Here is a 23740-nt window from a genome sequence, read left to right as displayed (position 1 = left end):
TTAATAAAATAATTGGAGAAATTGTGGAATCCGAAGGAGCATTTAGAGAGCAATTTTTTTATATATGATTTCATAAATTTTATTAATATCCCACGTTAACTTTATTACAGTAAATCGTGAACTTTTTGCGGCAGAAACGTTTTCTAAAATATATAATTAATCAGAAGTGGAATTAGGATTCTAAAATAAATGAGAAACTCAATGTAGATGGCAGCATTATAAAGAGTCGATCTCGCAATATTTTAATTGAATATCTCGAAAACTGTAAATTTTTCCGAGGTAGAAACTTATTTAGCTATTTATCTTACTTTTATTACTTTGTAACTTCATTCAAAACTTACACTTTTGCTACAGCAACGCCATCCTTATTTTCTGCTTTTCGATTAACACTTTATACAGAGAGATAGTTCTCCTTATCTCTACCCTCCATTCAAAATCATACCGTTTTGTATGTATTAAGGGTAATATTTTCTTTAACGTAGACAGAAGAAAGAAAAAGTTTTCTAATAATTTTCTATAAACTTTGAAAGCATATATGAGGCTTAAAAATAAAATCACTTTTGCTTATCCATTTCGAATGCATTTTTACTCCTTCTCGTACGAGCCTGTTTGACCGAATTACATGCTGTTAAAGGAAAATTAAAACTTTTACACCTTAAATCTTCATTAACGTTAAGATACTTTTGTGTTAAGTCATTAAAAAGTTTTTATTATAATCCTTTGAAAAATATAATAGTCTCAATTGACCATTTATCTTTGGAAATGTGTAGCTTGATCAAAAATTAAAAGATATATATTATGGATTTAAAAAAAAAATGAATCAGCTTTCGAATGCTTCAATCGAATATCTTGCAAAAAAATGATTGCATATACCGTGAACACTTTCTAAGCCCATAAAAAATTAATGATTAACTTATAAAAAAAGTACAATGCTTTCGAATGAGTTGTAGATGATTCCGATTCTAAAAGGTGGCTCTTTTTTTTGTGATGAAAGGCAAAATCAAAATAGGTTTGTTCTATAATAAGTAAAAAAGAAATATCTAAATGAATTAATTTATTATGATTCATTAAATAAATGAAACAAATGAATACTTCGCATTACAATCTGAAATAAATATCAATACAATAAATTAACTGATGACAAATATAAAATGGTTAAGATGAACATAAATATTAAATATTGTTTATTCATGGTTCAGTGAATAATAAAATTTTAGTACACATTAAAAAAATCACTAAAAATTGAAACGATTAAGTTGTGTTTGATCACTGGATACTGGACACTGGAAGATGTACTCATAATTCATTCACTACATAACATATACTGGATCCAACTAAATACTTCTTATTATCAGGGTATACAACAGTTATAGTTTTTTTATTTAAGTCCACATTAAATGTTGAATCAGCAGGAATTACTTCTTTATTTTTCAGCGGTTCTATAAAATTTGGTATACGACGATCGCCGAGTGAAGGGTCGATGTAACGCCATAATTGTATTTTTTGATTATCTAAAACATATTTGACATTTGGTTATATAACAATACAAATTTTTACTAAAATGGTTATGGTTGTAGAATATAAAATGCGCCGAAGATTAAATCTCTATCTTTCCAAATATTTAGACTTCATTTATCGATAATTTATTTCTTTCGATATGAAGATATAGATTAGTATCATCCAGACTTACTAGTTACTTTATTTTCTTACCTCTAAGGGTTTTTGTATCACGAATAATTCGTGAACATATTCTAGACGCAGTATCACCATTAGCGATATTATACTTTTTAGTAAACAATCCATTTCTAGGAATTGGATTGATAATTTCCAGTGGTACACCGGGTGGGGTAAAAAATAGAATATAAGGTGAACCAGGACAACAATCTTCTCGCGTTTTTTCTGGTGCATTTTTATCATCAGAATAGTTAATTTCTAACTGCTCCAACTGTAAATAAAAATACAAAGTTTTTATATATTTTTTAATAAAAAAATACCACTACATATTTAAAATTTAATAATAGCTTTTAACTTGAATAGCAATAAATTCCAAGAAGGTGTATTTATATTTACTGATTATTAAATACGGCAAAACTTTGCATTGACTGGTATTTCAATGTTCGGATAGTCCGTTAAAAAGGTTTATAACTTTGTTGCCTTCATGGATAGCTTTGTTGGCATATTAGCGAAAATTTTGCTTTCAAATAAAAATCATTTTGCTGCGGACAGTGGGATTCATTATCTTACAACTAAAATATTCATGGCTACTTACATCTAAGGTATTCGTCAAATAATCTATATTTTGATTTAAAACATCAATTTCATTAAATTCTAATGTTAAACTTAATGCTTGTAAGCCACTCTTTTCCAATTTTTCGCGTGTAGCTTGAACAAATGGCATAACACGTTTCATATACTTCTTTAATTCTTCTTTACTTGATAAAGCTTGTGATATTACTTTATTATCGGGCAATTGTCCATGTTGCTAAAATAAATGATTTGAGTATATTAATTATTATTTATTTGGAATTGATTAATTCAAATTTGCGACTTAAAGAAAGGGACATGCTTGTATTTCTAAAATAAAACCTTCAATATTTAAAAAAACCCTCAAATTTACTAATTTCTTACCGAAGCTTACTACGATTTTTGCTGCTTTTTTTTATTGGCTATAATGTAATATTATGCACCAACTGGTATTTTTAACCCCGACGCAAAAAGAGGGATGTTATAAGTTTGACCGCTATGTGTGTGTGTCTGCCTGACTGTGGTACCATAGACAGACAGACCATTCATCCTGAACGGATGGAAAGGTTAGCTGTGTTCCAAGAAAAACGGTATACTTTGGAAAGAGTTTAAATTTTGTAAAGTTCACTTGTTATTAATAATATCAAGTAAACACAAAACAAAAAAATTTTTCATACAGACGCTGTGGAAACTAAGCGATTTCTCCCCTATTAGTAATTAAAAATAAAATTGTAACTTGTTGGTAAAATCTAAAAACTGAATATTATAATAAATATATTAATTGATATATTTTTGAGAAAGAAGTTTTTTCCTCTCTCAAAATATATGGTTTCGTTTAATACAGACTTTTAAATCGAATTAATGTTAGGATTTGTCGAGCCCCAAACTTAAATTTAGCAATAGGGATCGATTCATCTTACAATTATTAAAATTGAATACTTACATCGTACAAAGTTTTCATTGTAGTTAAAACACAACTTTGCCAGGCAGGGAAAGTTTTCGCTACCCATACTCTACCAAGAGTTGGTTTTTCAATTTGTGCTGCAGGTGCCTCTTGACCTTTACGAACTTTTAATCGACTTTGATGATGATTTTTTAATGATATACGGAACGAATGTGCAGTTTCCATTAAATATTGAGACGATTTTACTAAAATTTCATCAACAGATCCTGCTTTTGGCCAAGATGCTTTCACTATTGAGCCAGTCTACAAATAATTATAATAATAATAAATACCAACGATTCACACAAAGCCTTTGGAAATTTCTGTTGGGGGAATTGTTAATCTTAAGAAAGATTAAAATTTGTGTTGAATTAAATTGGAAAAAATACTCAATTTCAAATATTTGTCTCATGATTATTTATATTCTTATAATTGTTCTAACGGACTTAAATTTCATTAAAAAACTTGGTGAAGTCGAATATATTTCATAATATTTTTGTAACAATTGTGGATTGCTATATATATAATTAAAAACTTACTTTTCCTAAAAGTTTCCATACATGTTCCGCAACATGCGGACAAATCGGTGACATTAAAAGCGCTTGAATTTCAATAAACTTCATGACTAAATCATGATGCATACCCTTCGCAGAACACAATTCACGATATTTATCCCTACATGCTTGTAATTCAAAGAAACCTGTACGTAATGCTTCTTTAAATAAAAATTGTTCAAAATTAGCTTCAGTTTCTTGAATTTTAAGATTTAATTCACTTAAAAATACCAAATCATTGAAATTATCAAATAAACCAACACGTAAATTGTCCTTAGTTTCTAATACTTCTTTTACCCATTCAATAAATGTATATAAACGTAATATTCCAGCATCGGCCATTGATTCAACAAAATTTGCATCTTCAACAGAATCACCAGCATCCGCTAAACATAAACGCATACCATCTGCACTAAATTTCTGAACAGCTTCTGATAATGTTAAGAAATTGCCGGTAGATTTGGACATTTTTGCTGAATTTAATAATAAGTGTCCATTTGCACGAATACCCTTTGGCCATTTGGTTTCATCATTTGACCAAATTGCGCAATGACTGTAGATGAAGTAAGTTAAATGATTTTGTATTAAATCTTTTCCAGATACTCGTACATCTAGTGGATACCAAAATTCAAATTCTCTTCGCATTTTATCGAGTGCTTCTTTTTTGATCCCACAAGTTTTTGGATAGGGTTTTTCCTAAAAAACAATATCTATTAACATAACCATTATTTCGCCAAATCTAAACATCTGGAAACTGACAAAGGAGGTAATAACTACAACCGGTCAGTGCATTAAAGAAAACCATGAAATTATCACAAATTGTAAGCAGTTACTTACTTTATAAAAAATATAATCCCAAACTTCTGGTGTTAGTTGATGAGCTTTTATACCCAATTCATTGGGTTTATCTCCCTTAAAAGTATTACCCTGCAGAAAATGAGCAACAGTATAATATGCCATATAAATTGTGGAATCAGACAGCGATTCAATTAACCATTGTTCATTCCAAGGTAATTTCGTCCCTAAGCCATACGTTCGTGCGCACGCATATTCATGTAGCCAATTTAATGTACTTATAAAATTGCGTCTGACTTCGTCATGATAGGTATTCATATTTTCTAAACAACGATCAGCTTGTTTTCTCCATTCTGGTTCGCCATAGTTCAAATACCATTGATTACATAAAGCAACAACACATTCATCACCAGATCGTGATATAATTGTTTTTTCAGGTTCATAATAAACTAAACCTTCATTTTTTTCTAATAATTCTTTTTGCATATGTTTTTTACATTCTTGAACCTTTTGACCTTTATATGGACCAATTAACATGACACCATCATAAAAACCTTTTAAATAAACCATTTCTTTTGCTTCTTGTAATTTATCTTTATCATTTTGACTTTGTATTTTTAATTTTTCATAAACATAAACTGCACACATTTTACCATATTCAGGTATTTCAATAATTGGTATTGGTTGAAAAGGCATAACCATATGATCTTCAATACCATATTTCTCCCGTAATGCTGGCTTCTTTTGTAAATCGACAAGTGCCGCATAATCATCAGGTGAATCGGATGGTACACTTGTTACAATTCCTGTACCCTTATCGTCACGAATTGTCAACATTGGTAATGTGTAAATTATTGGATTTATTGTAACGGGTGCTTTTAATGGTAGCCCTAATATGTCTTCACCAATTAAATCAAGTAGTACTTCATATTTACCATCCTCTTTACAAAATCCTTGATATGCCATATTACGTGCTGCACGCGCAGTTGATATAAATATATCATCATTTACTGTTTTAAATGCGATGTATTTCATGTCCGGTCGTACCCAACAATTTGTTTGACCGTACATTGTCTCTGGGCGTAAAGTGGCACCGACTAGATAAACTGGCAAGCCAAATTTCCTAAAAGTCATACATTATGCCTTACTTTAATTTTAAATTATCATGATTATAAAATTATTATTGTTATACCAAGAGTTCAATAAGTACCGAAACGATCAATTTTCTTAGAATAGAGATCGGGAATCATAAAATGTTGGATTTTATGGGGTTAAAAAAAAAAACATAATTTAAAGGTCAACTTTAAATTTTCAAATGAGAACCCATAATTTGATCCTTCATGCTTAAAGATCGCAAAATTACTCGTTCAGATTATGTATCCATGTCTTATTAAATCAACCTGACTCTAATGGTCTCAGCGTCCGATTATCCATAAGGCAAATTAGACACGTACTTACAGGCGCCAGATTACAAAGAAGGGCACGCTTGGAAGTTTTTAAACAAACATAAAATTAATTGTGTAAGTAGTTATTCAATTTCTGATTCCGCATCTGAGTGGTTGGCCTGCACTTAAAAAGTGACTAACTTTCTTAATTTTTAACTTAACTGTGTTAATTGTTAATTTAACTTGTTATTATGAACTTACTTTAATTTTGGAGGTAATGGATCTAAAATTTTTATTTTAATAAGCGTATACTCTTGTGGGCCAACACCTTCACCAGTACTACGATCATGATCCATACAAGGTTGATTATCTTTCGGTGAAAATATCGTATAACGTTTACCATATTTAACCTTTCCATGTTCGCGTAATCTTAAAAATTGCCAACGAACAAAACTATCGTAAAATGGATTTGCATCAGTCGTTATAAATGTTCGACGCCAATCAGTCTAAAAAGATCGGAACCGTTTAATTTTTAGGAATAAATTGGAAACAAATGTAGTAATTAGATACTCACATGTAAACCAATACTTTGTAAATCTTTAAGAGCCAATGGTGGGAAATAATCTAGCCAATATGAACTATCTGCAAAGTTCTTAATTTCATCATCAACTAACCCAAGACTTTGCATAATTTGCCATTGATATTTTGCTGATCCCGCTTTAGCAACAGCTTTACTCTAAATAAATACATATACATTATATATTTTTTCTGGATTAACAAAAGAGAATAACGTGTTTCATGTGGATTGCGAGTTATTTGTAACAACCGGTAATCTAACACAACCGATTTATTCTAAATTAGTGATATACACGACTCAAGATAATCAGAATAAATAATATCGATACTTGTATTAAACCTGTGCGCAAGATGAGTATATTACCACGCGGGGTCAGTACAGGCAAATGTGATCTCGACTCTGTGCCGTAGATGCCTAATAAAGCCATGAAAACGCAAAGAAAAACCGGAATTTCTATAATGTATAGTACACACTGTTCAGTGCTGTGTCGATTAACTGTTTGTAAATTCCCGTTTTCTTTGCGTTTTCACGGTTTCCTCACGATATTAATAATTATGTCTGATACTAATAATTATGTCTCATTTTTTCTTAAAAACTACTATTTTCTTCTAACTATCCCATTACAGACACTATTCATCTAAATTTAAAATTGCTTTCATGAATATTCCCTATTTAAAATTGCTATAATTTTGGCGAACATTGGATGTTGTGTCAAATACAGGCGTGCCTGTGTTTTTTAAATATATACTGTTCGAATGCTATTTTCCAATTTTTTTATATTTATTAAAGTGTTGTTTTTCAATGCTAAAAGACAGGGAAATATTTTACCTTTTTTCCTTTACTTTTATTCTCATTTTCCTGTGGCTTGTAAATAATAAAAAGTAATAATGAAAAATTAAGATTTAATAAATTCTAGTTATATTCACCTTTTTCCCTTTACTCTTATCTTTAGGGATAATATCAGTCTCAACTTCTATTACAGTTTCCTCTTCTTCTGGAAAATTGGGTGGAAAACCGTATAGTTCCATTTCTCTTTTTAGTTTATCAGCACATGCTTTAATTGGCATTCCTGTACAATGAAATCCAAACGGAAATAGAACATGTTTACCTTTTAGACGTTGATATCGCACGGCAAACTAGAATTACATTTAAAACATAATTGTTTTTACAATAAAATGATTTTTATTGTTGTAATAAATACCTCGCATTTTGACAGAGAAAAAGTATGTCCTAAATGTAACCGGCCATTCATGTATGGATAGGGAAAAGTACAGAAAAACTTTTCGTCCGATGACTTTTTCGGTTCACTCGGTGCATTTTCTTCAAAAATTTTCTCTTTAGCCCATTGTTCTTGAACTGTTTTCTCAATACTTTGTAAGTATTCAACTTTAAATGTACCTTTTCGTTCAACGGTAGTCTACAAACATACTTTGTAAATTAACCAAATTATTTATTTACATATCAAAATTCAATTAAACTTACCATATTGTTAAATGAATTAGATGAAAACTATATTTAATGAAACTACGACATTTATAAAATTAATTTTTATTAATTAAAATTCGAGCCGTACGGAACTCAAACTTAACCACAATTCCACGTACGAGCACGTTTACAGTTTGTAAAATACCTTTGAATGACGCAATATGTAATTCAGTTCCCCGCCTATGTTCTGGAAATTACAAAATAATTGCAAATTGATATTGATAGTGTAGTAATAATAAGAGTTGAGGAAAATATGTTGATTTGCACTTTGAATTGCACTTTTGTTTTTATTATTTCAATATTTTCATAATCATAGCACATCAAGTTATGCGAAAAATAAAAACCGAAAATAATTTTTATTTTTTGGTAGCTTTTGCGCTTTAAAATTTGTTAAACTAGTTTTGTCCTTGTAAAATTATTAAACTGTTATTACTAATCAGTAAGAACTTTTCGAAAAAAACTCTAGTACAGCAAATAAGCAGGAAAATACTATAAAATCTGGAAAAGTGGTGGAAACAGCTCCGATTTCAAAAGCTCTACATTGTCTCTACGAAAAATGAGAAAATTTGAGTAGTTTTCTCATCGTTAAAGCATCCCGCATAATATTAGTAATAAAAAATTTCAACTCGGAAATCTTCCTTCTAAGGTTTTCGGGGTTGCTGATCACGAATCCCGGGTCAAAAAGCAACTGAGTATTGTTACAACTCCATTAAAACCACCCCTAGAAGAGACAGTGATCAAAAATTTTATATTTCGCCTCGGGACTATTCTCTCAGGGATTTTCGGGATCACGGATCGGTTGATCACGAATCCGAAGTTCAATTAAAAATATTTAAACATCCAATGCGATGAAGCGGTATAATTCCGAAAAAATTTCACTTTGACCCCGAACACCCTCGGGAGACGATTTTCGAAGCGACATTAAGAATTTTCAAAATTTGTTTATCATTGTTACTGCTATGGGTGGTTTTAATGGGGTTGCAATGATAGATAAAATATAGTTGCAAGTAACTATCATATTTTTATACCATGCATATATGTAATATGCAAGGTATACTAAGTTTAGTCCCAAGTTTGTAACGCTTAAAAATATTGATGCTACCAACAAAATTTTGGTATAGGTGTTCATAAAATCACCTAATTAGTCCATTTCCGGTTGTCCGTCCGTCCGTCTGCGGGCACGAAAACTCAAAAACGAAAAAAGATATCAAGCTGAAATTTGTACAGCGTACTCAGGACGTAAAAAGTGAGGTCGAGTTCGTAAATGAGCAACATAGGTCAATTGGGTCTTGACCTATGGGTCAGTAGGACCCATCTCGTAAACCGTTAGAGATAGAAGAAAAGTTTAAATGTAAAAAATGTTCCTTATAAAAAAATAAACAACATTTGTTTGAAATATTTTTTCCTAAACATCATTGTTTACCCGTGAGGGCGCAAATTATTCGTAAATTGTATAGTATATTATATAAATTGTAAATGTATGTGCAATGTGATAGAGTAATCAATACTATTTATGCATGGTATTTCAACAATTAACTCAATCAACAGTCAATTGTTTGTTTTCACTAGGGCTTTTCATTTTAAAATCACGATTCACATTTGTTTCGTACTAAATGATTTATAACAAATGTGATAAAATGAATAACAAATATCTTCTATCTTAGTCCTACTTATTGCTGTCAGTACGAAAAAATAAACTCTGCACTTGCGCTTATGACACGATGAAAAGGCCTCTTGTTTACTATGAAATAGAAAAAAGCATTTTTTGCTTGAATACACTCCTGTTAAATCTTTAAATAAATGTTGGCATGATAGTTTTTCCCCCAGATATCACAGTTGGTAAGACTAGTTTTTAAGAATGTTTTGATCTGACATTTCTGTTTCTGTCAAAGACTAGATAAATAAAAATGTTGACACTGTTGACAATGAATTAGTTGTAAGCCATAGAAAATCACTGTCATCTGAATTTAAAAAAATATTACAATGGCTGCAAATAACACATCAGATGTGGCTCAAGTGAGCTCATTACCATTACCACCTGTTCAATATTTTAATCAGTATACAGATGAAAATATACGCCGGGGCAGAGCACCACGTCCCCCTTTACCAATTCATGATACATATTCAATGTTTGGTAATGCATTCAATGCAGATGAAAGTATTATACGACCTCTTGAGAGTCAGGTAAAATTTATTTTTTCATTATATTACATTTCTTATTATTAAGTTAGTACAGAAGTTTTATATGAAATGTATTGTGATTCAGTTTACGCTTTGTTTTCTATTAAAACTAAAACAGGGAAAAAAACTTTCAATATCTTGTTTTTTTCAAATAATTTTGGCTCTCCATAATTTCTGAACACAAAGTAATGTGAACAAATGTAGAAACCAGCAATTTATTGAAAGTGTTTAGACGTTATCTAATGTGATCCAGATACAACCGATAACTCTGATCAATTAAATCAATCTCATTGATACTAGCTGATCTTGTGGTATAAACATTATACTTGACATGCTCCCACAAAAAAAACTAGCGTGCCGATGAGCTTTTTTAGAAGATAGCTGAAAACTTTTAATTATTCGCCTTTTTGTTGTGAGGCCAGTGGATATTCGGGATCTTCAGAAATAGTTCTTCAGTCTCTTGGGTATGTGCTCGTCTGAAACTTGCTAGAACACAGTTGGGAAGGTTGGTTTGATTTTTTATAGGACACTATCGATTGAACTATTTATAACATAGGGATCTCTGTTGATCGCACTTGTATGGCCTGTATGGAGGACGATGAAACATGTTATTTGCACCTGCAGGGTTTCAGGTATAGAATTTTTGGGTCCGAGGCTTAGAATCCTGGGCTCTTATAGCTCCATCTGCTTAAAATAGCAGCTCATCCAGAAATGTCTCGCCTTCGGGTAACAGCTTTTTCTCAAAGAGGGCACAGAGAACCCCTTGGTCTAGATGCTAGGGACCCATTTTCGGTCCCTCTTATGTTTTATTATTATTGTTACTGAGAGCTCTTGGTATTTACGCAATCAATACTTGAGCTAAATAATTCAATATCTCTCTTGGTGAAAACGGCATTTGGGATAAAAACATCATAATTAAGGAGTTATATGTAAAAATCAGAAAACTGCTCTTGTTGTCCAAGATGGTGGCATTGGTACACACTTTTAATACTTTCAATGCTGAATAAACAAGATCACAAAAATCATAAATTAAGATATTAATTTTTTTTTAAATTTTATTTGATCTACTTTCCCGTGCTATCAGGTCTGCTGCATTACGGTCTGAAACCAAAATTAGGTCTAGTTGTAATGATTGTCAAAATAGTTCTTTTTTCTAGTCATAATCGTGTATTTTGTTTTAGGGTATTAAAAGACTGTATCCACAACATTTTGATCGGCGACGTGAATTAAAAAAGTTAAATCACTCATTACTAGTAAATTTTTTGGATTTGTTAGATTTATTAGTTCAATGTCCGGATTCACCACGTCGTACAGAAAAAGTCGAAGATTTAAGTTTACTTTTTATTCATATTCATCATTTATTGAATGAATTTCGTCCACATCAAGCAAGAGAAACGTTACGCGTTATGATGGAATTACAACGACGTCAACGAATTGAAACTGCACATCGTTTTCAGAAGCATTTAGATAAAGTTCAAGATATTTTACAACAAGCATTTCAAAATTTACCAGATTCTAAAGATCAAGATTCTAGATTAGCTGCTGCGGTTGAATCGTTTGATGAAATGGATACAGGCGATTCAAAAGATGATAATGTTGATGCTTGTCATATTTTAGATAGAATTATGTGTAATATTATTGATTCGATGTAGTTTGTTTGTATTTTTAAGTATATCATTAAAACATTTATCCGCAATTTCTTTTGATAATTTGTATCTTTTTATTTGTTTGAATGAGCACTAATTCTCGGGAACTACTCCAAAGACTCTAATGGAATTTCGTATTTATAAATTATTTCACTTTCCAAGTTCATCTAGATAAGTCTCATCTCTCATCATCATACCTGTAGGTTAAAACAGTGAAGTAACTATACTTCACTGTATACAGTATTTCCAGCATGGTATTTTCAGTTCCTATGGTAAAATTTTTTTCGACAGAATTTAACGAGAAATTAAATTTTAGAACTTAATAGGGCTTAGTATTAAACCCCAAAGTGTCAGAAATTTTGACCGTTTAAAACACGAGATAATTATGCCCACCTTCCCAAATTTGACCAATTGAGAGGACAGTGAGTTTTACATGGTTTGAATGGGGAAAATACGAACTTTGCTGCTGATCATATTGCGATCTATAAGACCAAAAATTCTGGAACTTCGGGATCACAAAGCTATCATTATTCTGAGTCTGTGAAAAAAAAAAAATTGGCCAAATCTGTCGACAAGTGCATTTATGCTGGAAATACCTTATATAGAACAAATAACATATTAGTCGTTCTTACTTTAATAAAACTTTATGGATCACGGTTAGGTTACCCAGGCACTTTCAAATTTTTTTCTGAATGAAGCTCCCTTTTCTTTTCGCAAAAGAAGCTCTTTCGATTGATAACGGCTACGTAAGGTAACAATTCATTATTTATTTTGTTTATACTTGAGTAGCTCAGTCAAGAAGATTATCTGTTAGAAATGACTATTTTGAATTAAAATTTTCACCAATTTTCTGGGAAATGGAAAAATGCGCACCTATACGATTTTTTGCGTTTTTAATTATAATGTTTATTAAGTCCGACACTGTATTTCATAAAGCATTCGAAATTGTAATAAAAGTCGTAGCATGAAACAATAAATCCTAATTATACTTGATTTTATATGTACATAAGTACTAAACTTTTTTATTGCAACGTGATCGGGATATTTTAGGCTATTTTTATAAGAATTCTATTAGAACTTTATTATTTCTGTTTATTAATTTCTTAAAATAAATAATTTTTAAAGAATAGTTATATTTTGTTGAACAAGACGAATGGAAAATAGAATGTTTATTTCAAAATAAAATTCAACCGTAAGTTTTAATACGACCAATTCAATAAAGATTGTTAACCTCTAGATTTTTATTAATATTCTATTCGATTGCCAAGTATAATTTTCCAAGAAAACCAATATTAATTTTTTCTAAACAGGAGCGGCAAAATAATTAAATATATTTAACATGAGTGTTCATTAATCGTACAAATGTCATGCGCTAATAAATATTTTCATTACAATACAACTGTTCAATTTTCATAAATTTATATCATTTATATTATAATAAAAAATAATATAATTATCATACAATGTTAGAAACTGAGCCAATAAATAAGTTCTTAAAATCATTTTTTTTAAGACATAAATAAATATTTGTTATTTTGAATGTAAATATGAAAATTAATGCTAATCAACCTGAACAAAGGCGTTCTATATTTACAAGTAGACTAGCTAGCGGCACACATGACATGTAATTATTACTTAGCATGTAACTAAAGTGAAGGCCTTCAAACAATTATTAAGATGAGTAATGCCGATTTGTTTAGTAATTTGTGAGTAAAAAAGTTGAAAATCGAATGAAAAAATGACTGTCACCTATACAGCGGAAGTAGCCACTTGTAGATGGTTTGGTTGTTTCCTAAAGTTACTAGTACGGTAAGGAAATTTAAATTTTCTTGTAATAAAATAATGTAAACTTAATTGATATCATCTAATTAAAATGTGATTATACCATTGACCTTGAATAAGTTAATAATTATCTAATTCAATATACTGACATTCTAACATACGTATTTTGTATATATATATATTATCGATATGTAAACTAGTTGGCTAACCTGTTTACTGAAACAATTTTAAATTTAAAACTTGTTTAAAACCATTGAAGTCATAAATATTTAATTTAATTATTTTCAGATGGCGTGGATCAATTTACAAATTAGTATGGATGGATTTAATTGCTTTTCTATTTATTTATTACGGTTTAAATATCGCTTATCGACATTTTCTAAATGAAGAGCACCAAAGGTTTGTATATTCAATTGTGCTCTAATAATTATAGTTGATGAAAATTTAATTGCTCTTATGCAAGAATGCGAATTTGCTTAGATAAATTAGATAAATCAAAAAGTATTAAAACTAGAAAACCGTACCGTTGCAATCATAAGCCTACTATAAATATAGACTTTATGTTGCCAGAGCTATAATCTTTATGGGGCAAAGAATGCACAATAGGGAATATTCATAAATTTCTTGTTTTGCTTTAATAAATGCTCATTCATGTAATAAACAGCAGAGAAAAATTATTTTTCGAATAACTATAAAAACAACCTAGGTATATAAAAACCATCAAAGAATTGTTTTTCTTTTCTATCTTTTTCTATCAAAACTTAGCATGCAGACCTTATGGCAAAGATAGTATATTATCAAATACCATGTCCGATCTCTCTGTCTAATTAGTAGCTTTTATCATCCGTATTTATTGGTTCATTTAATTTTAATTTCACTTTCTGCCACCTCTTTTAATGCATTTTCATATTTTGTTACGAATTGCGAAAAAAAAAATCGTGAATATTCCCTACCGACGTTTAATGATGTTTTGCTCATCCTTTGGCATCAAGTTTACGCCAATTCGACGATTTGACGCCAACAAAAGAACACATCTTCGTTTTTACGATGAAATGCCATGATGTTCTAAACATATTAGACCATGGTTGAATTGTTATTAAAAGTAAAGTGCTTCCAATAGTACGCAAGATTTGAATTTACGCCATTTGCGACGTAAAGTGTTGCCAATAAATGAATAAAAAATGATAGTCTTGTCTTATCACCAACAATTAACTTACCACCCATCAGACGGTAAGGTTTTTTTTACATAAAAATACATGTGAGTTCCTTAACTATTATGGTTTTGAAAAATGGAGGGCTTTTCGAAAAAACAACATGCTTCCACTTAAGTAAGATTTTTAAAATTATTACCGGAATAGTAATTTAACTTCATTAATTTAAATGTGAAAAGATAAATTAAAAAACAAGAGAAATTAGACCATAGATTTTCAGAGAATTAGACTGTAGGTATGTAATTGATCGGCCAAATAAATTGTATTGATAGCTTCATTTTAACAAAATTTATTATATTCTGGCTAGACGGTGTTAAAAGAAAAAAGGCTGGCTTTCAGAGAGCGTCAATCTCAAGTTGTCTGAAACAAAAAGAGGAAATGATCCTTTTTGTTTTTTTAAACAAATCTAATTTATAAAAATAATACAAGCACTGATATTCAACTCTGTCTATATAGGGTATTTCAACAATTAACAAATCAATTGTTTTTTTTTCCCTATTTTTTCTAAATTAAAGAAAACAGAACTCTCTTGTAAAAAAAAACTTCTTTTAAATTTTTATTTTTTAGAACGTTTGAGGCAGTTGTTCGGTATTGTAAATTTTACAATAATTTAATACCAATATCATTCGTATTAGGATTTTATGTATCAATTGTAATGACAAGATGGTGGAATCAATATAATTCCATACCATATCCAGATTCTTTAGCTGTGTTTGTCAGTGCGCATGTTCATGGCCAGGTATAGACCCAATAATAATATATAGCCTAATGATTTCAAATTTTGAATGAATCACTTCCTCATAAGAAAAGTACGACCAATTAATAATTAAATGGCAGCTTTAATCTTTAGTTGTTAAAGTACAATTCATAAACAAATAATGAATTGCATGTGATCTTCTATCTTGACTAGACATTATAATTGTTTTAAAATAATAGGGGGTTACTGTTTGATGAAAATTAACGTATACTCAATGTCACAAAAAATGCTCGTTTTAAAACATTCTAAGTGTTACTATTATAACGTAGCATATGATGAGTACGCTTAAAATGTTTTAACTGTGGCACTTTTTTTGACAGTGAGTGTACCATTAAATACAAACGACTTGGAAATCAATCTAAACACTTGATTGTCGATATTAAAAACTTTTTGTATCTAGATACTTTTACAAATAGCTCCAACCAGTGAGCAATTTGGGTTAATTTTAGGAAAATGGTTCATTCAAAATTTACCAAACATATGAGATTTAACTGTGGAAATTTATGAAAGTGCTTCAAATGCTAAAGGAAAAAAGTGAAAAAGATAATCCATAACTACTCCACAAAGATTACTTGGCTACCTTCTCGAAAGCCATGTGATTCACGAAATGAAAATTTCAAACAGAAGTTGTAGATTTCGAATAATTATTATGGATTTTTAAAATTTTACTTTCTTTGTGATTCTCATAATTTTAAGAAGTATAAATCAGAAGTGGCCCTTGGTGTAGTTCACTATCTTTTTTATAAACTTTTTCCTCTCTTTCGATTATAGCACTCTCATAAATACCGATGATTGAATCCAGCATGTTTAAGAAAATGTAACCAAAATTTAACTGAATTAGAAAATAAGTGACTGGATTAATATTGAATCATTATTTTATTTAGGATGAACGAGGTCGAGTAATGCGACGAACAATAATGCGTTATGTTTGTCTATGTTTGACAAAAGTATTAACGATGATATCACCACGCGTTAAAAAACGATTTCCAACTTTAGATCATTTTGTTGATGCTGGATTATTAGTTGAAAGTGAGAAAACTGTTATGGAACATTTAGACGTTAAATTTCCAAATCATTCAAAACATTGGTAAAATATGTTTACTTGTTTATTTATTTTATATGATAACGATTTTTTTATCTAAACAACTTACTTAATTCAATATTGATTTTTATACCTTTCTTATCTTATATATGTCGGGTGTTAATAACGAACCGAGATAGGATAATAATTTTTCTAAACTCTAGTTAGTTTTTCGAAAAATGTATTCAACTTAAATTAACATTATTCCTTTTATACAGATCAACATTGTAATTTAAAAATTTTCTGTATCTCTTTCTATTATGAGGAACAATATAATTTCAAATTTTATCGAATCAATCTCGAAAAACTTGCTAAATTAAAGATGATTTACTACACAATGATTTATTCCAAACTATGGAAAATACGCAAAAAATTAAATGCCAGTTTCTTTGCACGTAAATAAGGAACAAATTTCATATGATTATTCTGTGATTAAAGACTTTTCGTTTGCTAGATATACGTTAGTAGAGTTTTGAAACTAGTTAGTAACTAATATCTTTTAATATAATGTGAGATTCCCTTCATGGTAATAAGAATGAAAAATTCATAAAAATATTTTTCATTTTAGGATATTTACTGTATAAGATGATAAAAATTGTTTCAAAACTATCATTAAATATCTCGAAAAGGAAAAGTCTGTTCTCTTGAAAGAGTACTTTTAAAAATAATTCGTGAATCTTTAAATAATTATAATGCATCAAACACCTTAAACAGGTTGCCAATTGTGTGGGCATCAAGTATTGTAACGCGAGCACGTAAAGAAGGCCGGCTCCGTGATGATTTTGCAGTAAAAACATTAATTGATGAATTAAACAAATTTCGTGGTAATGCTGGAATACTTCTAAATTATGACATGGTTAGTTTACCGTTAGTATATACTCAAGTGGTGACGTTAGCTGTATATTCATATTTTTTAACATCAGCAATTGGACGTCAATGGATTAAAGGCTTAAAAGGCGAGGATGGCAACGAAATAACTAATTTAGATATGTATTTTCCTGTATTTACGATGTTAGAATTCTTTTTCTATATGGGTTGGCTTAAAGTGGCCGAATCATTAATCAATCCTTGGGGGGATGATGACGATGATTTTGAAGTGAACTGGCTCGTGGATAGAAATTTGCAGGTAAGCTTTTACAATTTTACTGCATTAGCAGCACTGCTGGTGCCAAAAATGCATTGAAAATTATCCTCTACTAACAAGATTTGCGCTGAGTGGCACCTCGAAAATAATTGTTTTTTCAAATTAATCTTTCTGAGAATGCCAAAACATGTCTATAATGTGCTAATTGTCGCTTACATATAGACAAAATTTGTAAATCCAAAATCGCCCCCAATTTTAAATCTTTTGCGGCTTTCCCTTCCATCATCCGAAGTATACTCCATAAATATTCAGAATTGTCATATAATTGATTAGTATTTGTATGTACGTTTCATTTTTTAAGGTTTCTTATTTAATTGTTGACGAAATGCATCATGAACATCCTGAATTAGTCAAAGATCAATACTGGGATCAAGTATTTCCATCGGAATTGCCTTATACATTAGCAGCTGAACCATTCCGTGATAAACATCCATTGCCATCAACAGCAAATTTATACATACCAAAGAATGAAACTCAAATATTTGCACCACCATCATCTTTGAAAATTGATGAAATGGGAATGGGAGATGGATTTGTAAGTTTTGTTAATATTTTGTTTTTATTTTTATAATTAACCTGTCCATCAATTTTCATAAAGTTTAATTATTAGAAAGATGTATAAATATATACGATACTACCGCATTCAGAGATCACAAAGGGAACCCCCCACAGTGAAGAGACTCTACACAGTGGAATACAAAATAAAGATTTTCACCTATCAATTTTACGGATAAAATTTTGTAACGTTTCTAATTATGATTACTTCATTTGAAGTAAAACCTGCTGAAATCGAAATGAAATGAAATTCCCTTTGGAATATAATAGAATAAATTTAATAAAACTTTAAATTAATTTATTTATTTAAAAAGTCATAAAATTTTGATTTCCCAACTTATTTAATGTTAGAGAGTGATCAGATAGATTTATGGCTTTAAAATGGACGCTGATAACATTTTCGCTTCGAGACAATGATGTCTTACTGTGATAGAATAATTTGTTTCTTCATCAAATTAGCGTAAATTAAATGACGCACAGTTAATATTTATTTAAAATTTTTGTTTATTTTAAAAATTATTCAATTAGAAACATAAAATCATTTCTACACAATTCAACTTATTTCTAACGAATAAAGTATAAAACTAATAGTCAGGACATTTAAAAACATTACATTGATTAAAAAAAAATTAAATTGGACCATATACTTTTAATTAGGGAAGCTATGACGATACACAGAGTGGTATACATTTTACTGTTGGTCGAACACGAAGTGGAAGTCGCACGAATCGACCACCGTCAGTTGGTTCACAATCTTCAATGGGAACATTAATGGGTGGTTCAATGACTCGTGTCAATTCTGTATCGGGTGTATTGCGTCGAATATTTACTAGAGAAGATAGCCGTACCGATGGTGCATCACAACCAATGTATGTGCAACCAAGATTACCGGGTTCAGCGAGTTCGACAAGTTTAAAAGACAAAGGTACAACGAATCAACCACCAGGTAGCATCCGCCTTGCAACTCAAGTAATTGAAGAAGTTGATGAACAATTAACTATACAATCAATGCGAGCCAAAGAAGACCGTCCTCATATGGCAACAATATTCGGTTCTCCTCCTCCATCAAGTCCAATTCCTGTTCCAAAATCAAATAATAATCATCAACAGCATATATCAACATCAGCCCCAGCTGCAGCACATGTACGGGGCGAAATGGATGTGATTAGTATAGATAGTGGTAGCACAAATAATAGCGTCAACGATGATGATGAATTTACAAAATTAAAAAATACACGTGAAGCGGAGCGTCGTGAACGACTTATGCAAAAGCTTACAAAATCTGTGAATATTGATGATAATTTAGTGGCAGAGTCATTTTTAATGAATGAACCATTAAATATTAGTCCGAGTGTTTAACGATTAATAAATCTCATAGAAACAATTTAGACATTTTTTAGCTTTGGTTCAATTCAATTGTTTTTGTTTTATACAGTATTAATAATTTTAATAATATTTATGATTCCATTATATTTGATCTAAAGGTGACCGCCATAGATTTTGTAATTTTTAATCAAATTAGAAAAAATGACGTGGGTGGCTGAAAACCATCCTTAAAAATTGTAAGAAAAGGAAGTACACAGACGCCGATCTTTGTGTTAAATTAAGTTTTCATATTACGGGATATATTAGCTGATCTGTAAAGTATTAACCAAAGTTTAGAAGAAGATCACAAGCTTATTTTAGAGAACAGTCAATAAACTGTAAATTTTAGATCGACATAAACTTTCTCGTGTTAATAAATAACAATTTTCGAATCACTTGACTAAATTTTCGCAATGCCTGTGCTATAGGGTTGCCACCTCAAAGTTCCGGGAAGTCGGGAGATAGTGATATTAATCTAATTATATCACCGAATCTTAATCCTGTATAATATTTTTTATGTTTTGTATACCCAGTATTACATTCCATAATTAAAAATTTTAATAAATATCCTTCAAATAATTTAAAATAAATATGAAAAAACTAATTAAAAAATCTGTTTATTTACTGAACTCTGGAGAATTTATGTTGATTGGTTTCGGGAATCTTCCGAAGTCTCAAATCTGGAGAGGTGGCAATCCTACAGTATCATGTCACCTTAGATTGTAACAAATACAGGTAATGTAAATTAGTGAATTAATTAAAGCTATTTTTATATTTAATAAATAAAACCAAAATCCACTAAAAATGATATTTATAAATAATGAAATGACCGTACGAGTTGAAACAATAGGGGATCGGACTAAATTTTTTTTATCACTTCAGATGAAGAATTCTCTCTCACGACTAGAAAAGTGAAGTTGGTTTAAAAAATCTTTACTAGTGACTTCATACGTGGATATCGCCATAGAGATTACATATAAAACTTTGTTTTGCTAAAAAGAGATTGGCAACCTTTGAATGAAATCTTTGATTGCTTATAACTTCTTCGTTTTTTAATCAATTTTAATTTCACTTTCAAATTTGTCATGATATCAAGTCTAGTTTTACATTTTTATGGGTAATATGACCATCAGTATTATCCCTTATTGTCACATTGATTTAAAAATAAATATAATTTTTAGTGAATTTTGCAAAATAATTTGGGTTTTATTTTTTAATCATGTAATTCCAAAAATTAACGCTCGACTAAGTTAATTAATTTTTATTTAATATTTATAACTTATATTTATGTACATAGCTTAATACTTAAAATGCCAGAGTTCATTTTTGTGTTTCGTTATACTTAAGAATGGTCCATATAGATAAAAGCATTTTAATGTTTGTGCCATACCTTATTATTCGCAATAAACACCTGCGAAAGAATTTTACTATTTTTTAATTGTTCATGAAATTGCACTAAAATTAATAATAATATTTTTATATACAAAAATTGAAATCGAAGGGTAGTTTTTCCTACATTTCTGGATATCTAAATATGCATTCTCATAACATTCATAATTGGTCGACCAGGCTTAACTTATCTTAAATTGAAGGGCTCGTTCGGTAGTGTAGATTTTGATAACAATTAAACGTGTATTTAAAGGTCTGTAAAACAAGAATGAACATGTCATTTTGAGTTTATATATAAGTAGAAGAAGCAATAATAAACGACAAAGTTAATATAAAATGTTTATTAGAGATACCACAATTAATGATATATCCGATTACCAAATAATCGGCCACACTCTCGGTATATTCATGGATATACATAAATACACTTCTCACTGAATTTATTTACTATAATTACTGGATTTATGTATATAGATAACAGACCACGAGTTGTCTCAATGCGGCGCCTCCGATTCATAACTGACGAACATTAGATGAATGCTTTAAATTAGAAAGTTGTTCTTTATATACGCAAACATTTTTTGTAAACCGAATAGTTTAGACAGTAATTGATAGCAAAAACTCTAATTTTTTGTACGTTTGTTCATTCTATTTGAACAAAAATGGTCTTTATAGAAAAACAAATCACTTTTATTGGAATTTTTTTTCAAAGAATGCCTAGATTTCGCAGAAACAATTATAAGAAATAACAATTTTGATACGAAAAAACAATTTTGGGCAAATAGTCTGTACGGTTTGCGGAAAAATATTTTGAACAAAATATGTTCCTTTTTTAATCAATAACAACTTGCTAATTTAAAGTGTTAATCTATCGATTAACAGTTATGGAGTAGAGTGAACTTTTCATTGAACTTGAAAACCTGGATCAAGTTTAATGTCTGCATAAGATGTGCGCCTATACACCCAACATTTTTAGCTCAAAGCATTTTTATTAATAACAGTTATTTTTTGAATTTCATTGTCAATTTAAAAAAGCATAATCGTTTGTTACCTTAACAATCGCTGGGAAAGTTTTTTTTTTTTCATCATAACTCACACCCATAGATTTTAAGCATTAAAGTATTATTAGTACATTTTTGAGTAATAAATCTATTTATTTCGATATTTGACCGAGTAGTATATAGTATTCACTTGAATATAAATATTTGAAAAGTAGCCAAATGGTCCGAATACCGATTACCAAATGTTTGTGGCATATCTAATGATTTTTTGATTTATCCTAAATTTGCCTTTAAGTGAGAGTGTTAAAATTAATGAATGTGTTTGGGCAAACTAAGTAATGAGCTTTAAAAGTATTTAAATTTATAGTGTTTTTAGTATTAAACAAATTGGGTGTGAAAAATCAATGAAACAATCAAAATTATTGAAATTATATTTTACGCTGCTAAGTACTTCGGCCAAACCTATTCATAAACCAAATATTTTAATTATATTGTAGTTTTAATTCAAATAACTAAGTCATTTCAGTTTTAAATCAGGTTTGAAGACCTGGTATTGAGAAAAGTCTTCTTACAAAATTTTTCAAATTTATTTCGTAAATACGTATATTTGTACAAAATATTATTTTAGTATTATACTGGTGGCTTTTACTTGCCCTTGCCAGTTAATTTGTAGCCGCCATTCAATAATCTGAGGTTACTTAAGACAATTTGTCAATTTCGAATATCTAATAATTCAACCTATTTTATTTTAGAGATAAATTAGATAAAAACTCGAATATACAACTGTTTTTGTAGCGTTCTACTACGGACCTACTATCCTACAAGTAATTGCAAGTTGGCAAAAGATGAATTTTCAAGATACGGTATCGTTTACTTCTAAATACCGCATCAAATTCTGCCATTATAGTCACACTACTTTATTCATATATTATGCACTTTTATGCAATTAATGTGTTATAATCCAAAAAGCACTGTGTGTATTAGGTAAATTTTAATCTAACATTTTGAGTACACTTGCATTGCTTCCAAGTTTCGGTAACTTAAATTATAAAAACTGACATATATCTTAAGCTTAGCGTCTCACTGGCGAGGTTTTCAAATATTATTTGGCAAAAATTTTGTCTGTTAAGAGACTGTTATTAAACAAAGGACATTTGTGGTACACCCTCTTAGAAAATACAAGTACTGTAATCTGCAAAAAAATATAGTGGTCCATTAGAAAATCAAAAGTTAATTGGTTGTTACTAAATGATTAAATACGTATAAGGGTGGAGCGTTAAACTGATCACTCGATATTTATACATTTGACTTTATTCGTATATTAATTTATACAATTAACAATCAATTCGATATGGGTCATTAGCCGTGATTAACCGATAAAACAGCATTTTAAAGTGGCCGATTTCTAAACATTTAGCATCCCATAAATTGTAAATCTATTTTTTTTAAAGAAAAAATAAAAATAATCTATAGATAGGCCAAACGTTTCGAGACCGCCTGAAATGATGTTTAATCGAATAATTGCGATCATTCAAAAGCATTTCTAACGTTTTGTTTAGACATTAAGTGCTGATATGTGTTGAAAATGTGCCCTTTAATAGTCTTGAAAAATCTGAAGAACTTTGACTTTACTATTTATATTAAG

At 29.9% G+C, this 23740-nt stretch overlaps 3 protein-coding genes across 3 annotated transcripts; 2 read left to right on the top strand and 1 right to left on the bottom strand.

Moving 5' to 3' along the window:
* Positions 1-1097: 1097 nt before the first annotated feature.
* On the bottom strand, positions 1098-8225 carry LOC123299100 (leucine--tRNA ligase, cytoplasmic). Its single transcript, XM_044881328.1, has 11 exons — positions 7981-8225; positions 7700-7915; positions 7425-7634; positions 6496-6657; positions 6183-6427; positions 4579-5659; positions 3727-4437; positions 3188-3451; positions 2270-2482; positions 1711-1945; positions 1098-1511 (listed from the first exon to the last, which is right to left on the bottom strand). The coding sequence occupies exons 1-11, from the start codon at positions 7981-7983 to the stop codon at positions 1297-1299; spliced, it is 3555 nt and encodes a 1184-aa protein (XP_044737263.1). The 5' UTR covers positions 7984-8225; the 3' UTR covers positions 1098-1296.
* A 1601-nt stretch (positions 8226-9826) lies between these two features.
* Positions 9827-11860, top strand: LOC123299111 (mediator of RNA polymerase II transcription subunit 7). The gene is made up of 2 exons (XM_044881347.1): positions 9827-10167; positions 11346-11860. Exons 1-2 carry the CDS (start codon positions 9967-9969, stop codon positions 11814-11816), a joined length of 672 nt encoding a protein of 223 aa, XP_044737282.1. The 5' UTR covers positions 9827-9966; the 3' UTR covers positions 11817-11860.
* Positions 11861-13301: 1441 nt separating this feature from the next.
* LOC123299104 (bestrophin-4-like) lies at positions 13302-20552 on the top strand. The gene is made up of 7 exons (XM_044881333.1): positions 13302-13619; positions 13881-13991; positions 15371-15542; positions 16445-16647; positions 17356-17767; positions 18087-18320; positions 18998-20552. The coding sequence occupies exons 1-7, from the start codon at positions 13549-13551 to the stop codon at positions 19697-19699; spliced, it is 1905 nt and encodes a 634-aa protein (XP_044737268.1). The 5' UTR covers positions 13302-13548; the 3' UTR covers positions 19700-20552.
* The last annotated feature ends 3188 nt before the right edge of the window (positions 20553-23740 follow it).

This window comes from Chrysoperla carnea, chromosome 4 (assembly GCF_905475395.1).
Source record: "Chrysoperla carnea chromosome 4, inChrCarn1.1, whole genome shotgun sequence".
In the NCBI taxonomy this organism is placed as follows: domain Eukaryota; kingdom Metazoa; phylum Arthropoda; class Insecta; order Neuroptera; family Chrysopidae; genus Chrysoperla; species Chrysoperla carnea.
Note: the sequence above shows the minus strand (reverse complement) of the source record. Positions and strands in the feature narration are given on the sequence as shown.

Excerpts from the sequence above, each read along its gene's own strand:
- LOC123299111 (XM_044881347.1), top strand. The coding sequence starts at position 9,967 with ATGGCTGCAAATAACACATCAGATGTGGCTCAAGTGAGCTCATTACCA. Across the intron at positions 10,168-11,345 it reads TACGACCTCTTGAGAGTCAG|GGTATTAAAAGACTGTATCC; the intron begins GTAAAATTTATT and ends ATTTTGTTTTAG.
- LOC123299100 (XM_044881328.1), bottom strand. Across the intron at positions 7,635-7,699 it reads TTTCTCTGTCAAAATGCGAG|TTTGCCGTGCGATATCAACG; the intron begins GTATTTATTACA and ends ATGTAATTCTAG. Across the intron at positions 1,946-2,269 it reads ATTTGACGAATACCTTAGAT|TTGGAGCAGTTAGAAATTAA; the intron begins GTAAGTAGCCAT and ends TTTTATTTACAG.
- LOC123299104 (XM_044881333.1), top strand. The coding sequence starts at position 13,549 with ATGACTGTCACCTATACAGCGGAAGTAGCCACTTGTAGATGGTTTGGT. Across the intron at positions 13,620-13,880 it reads TTCCTAAAGTTACTAGTACG|ATGGCGTGGATCAATTTACA; the intron begins GTAAGGAAATTT and ends AATTATTTTCAG. Across the intron at positions 16,648-17,355 it reads CCAAATCATTCAAAACATTG|GTTGCCAATTGTGTGGGCAT; the intron begins GTAAAATATGTT and ends CACCTTAAACAG.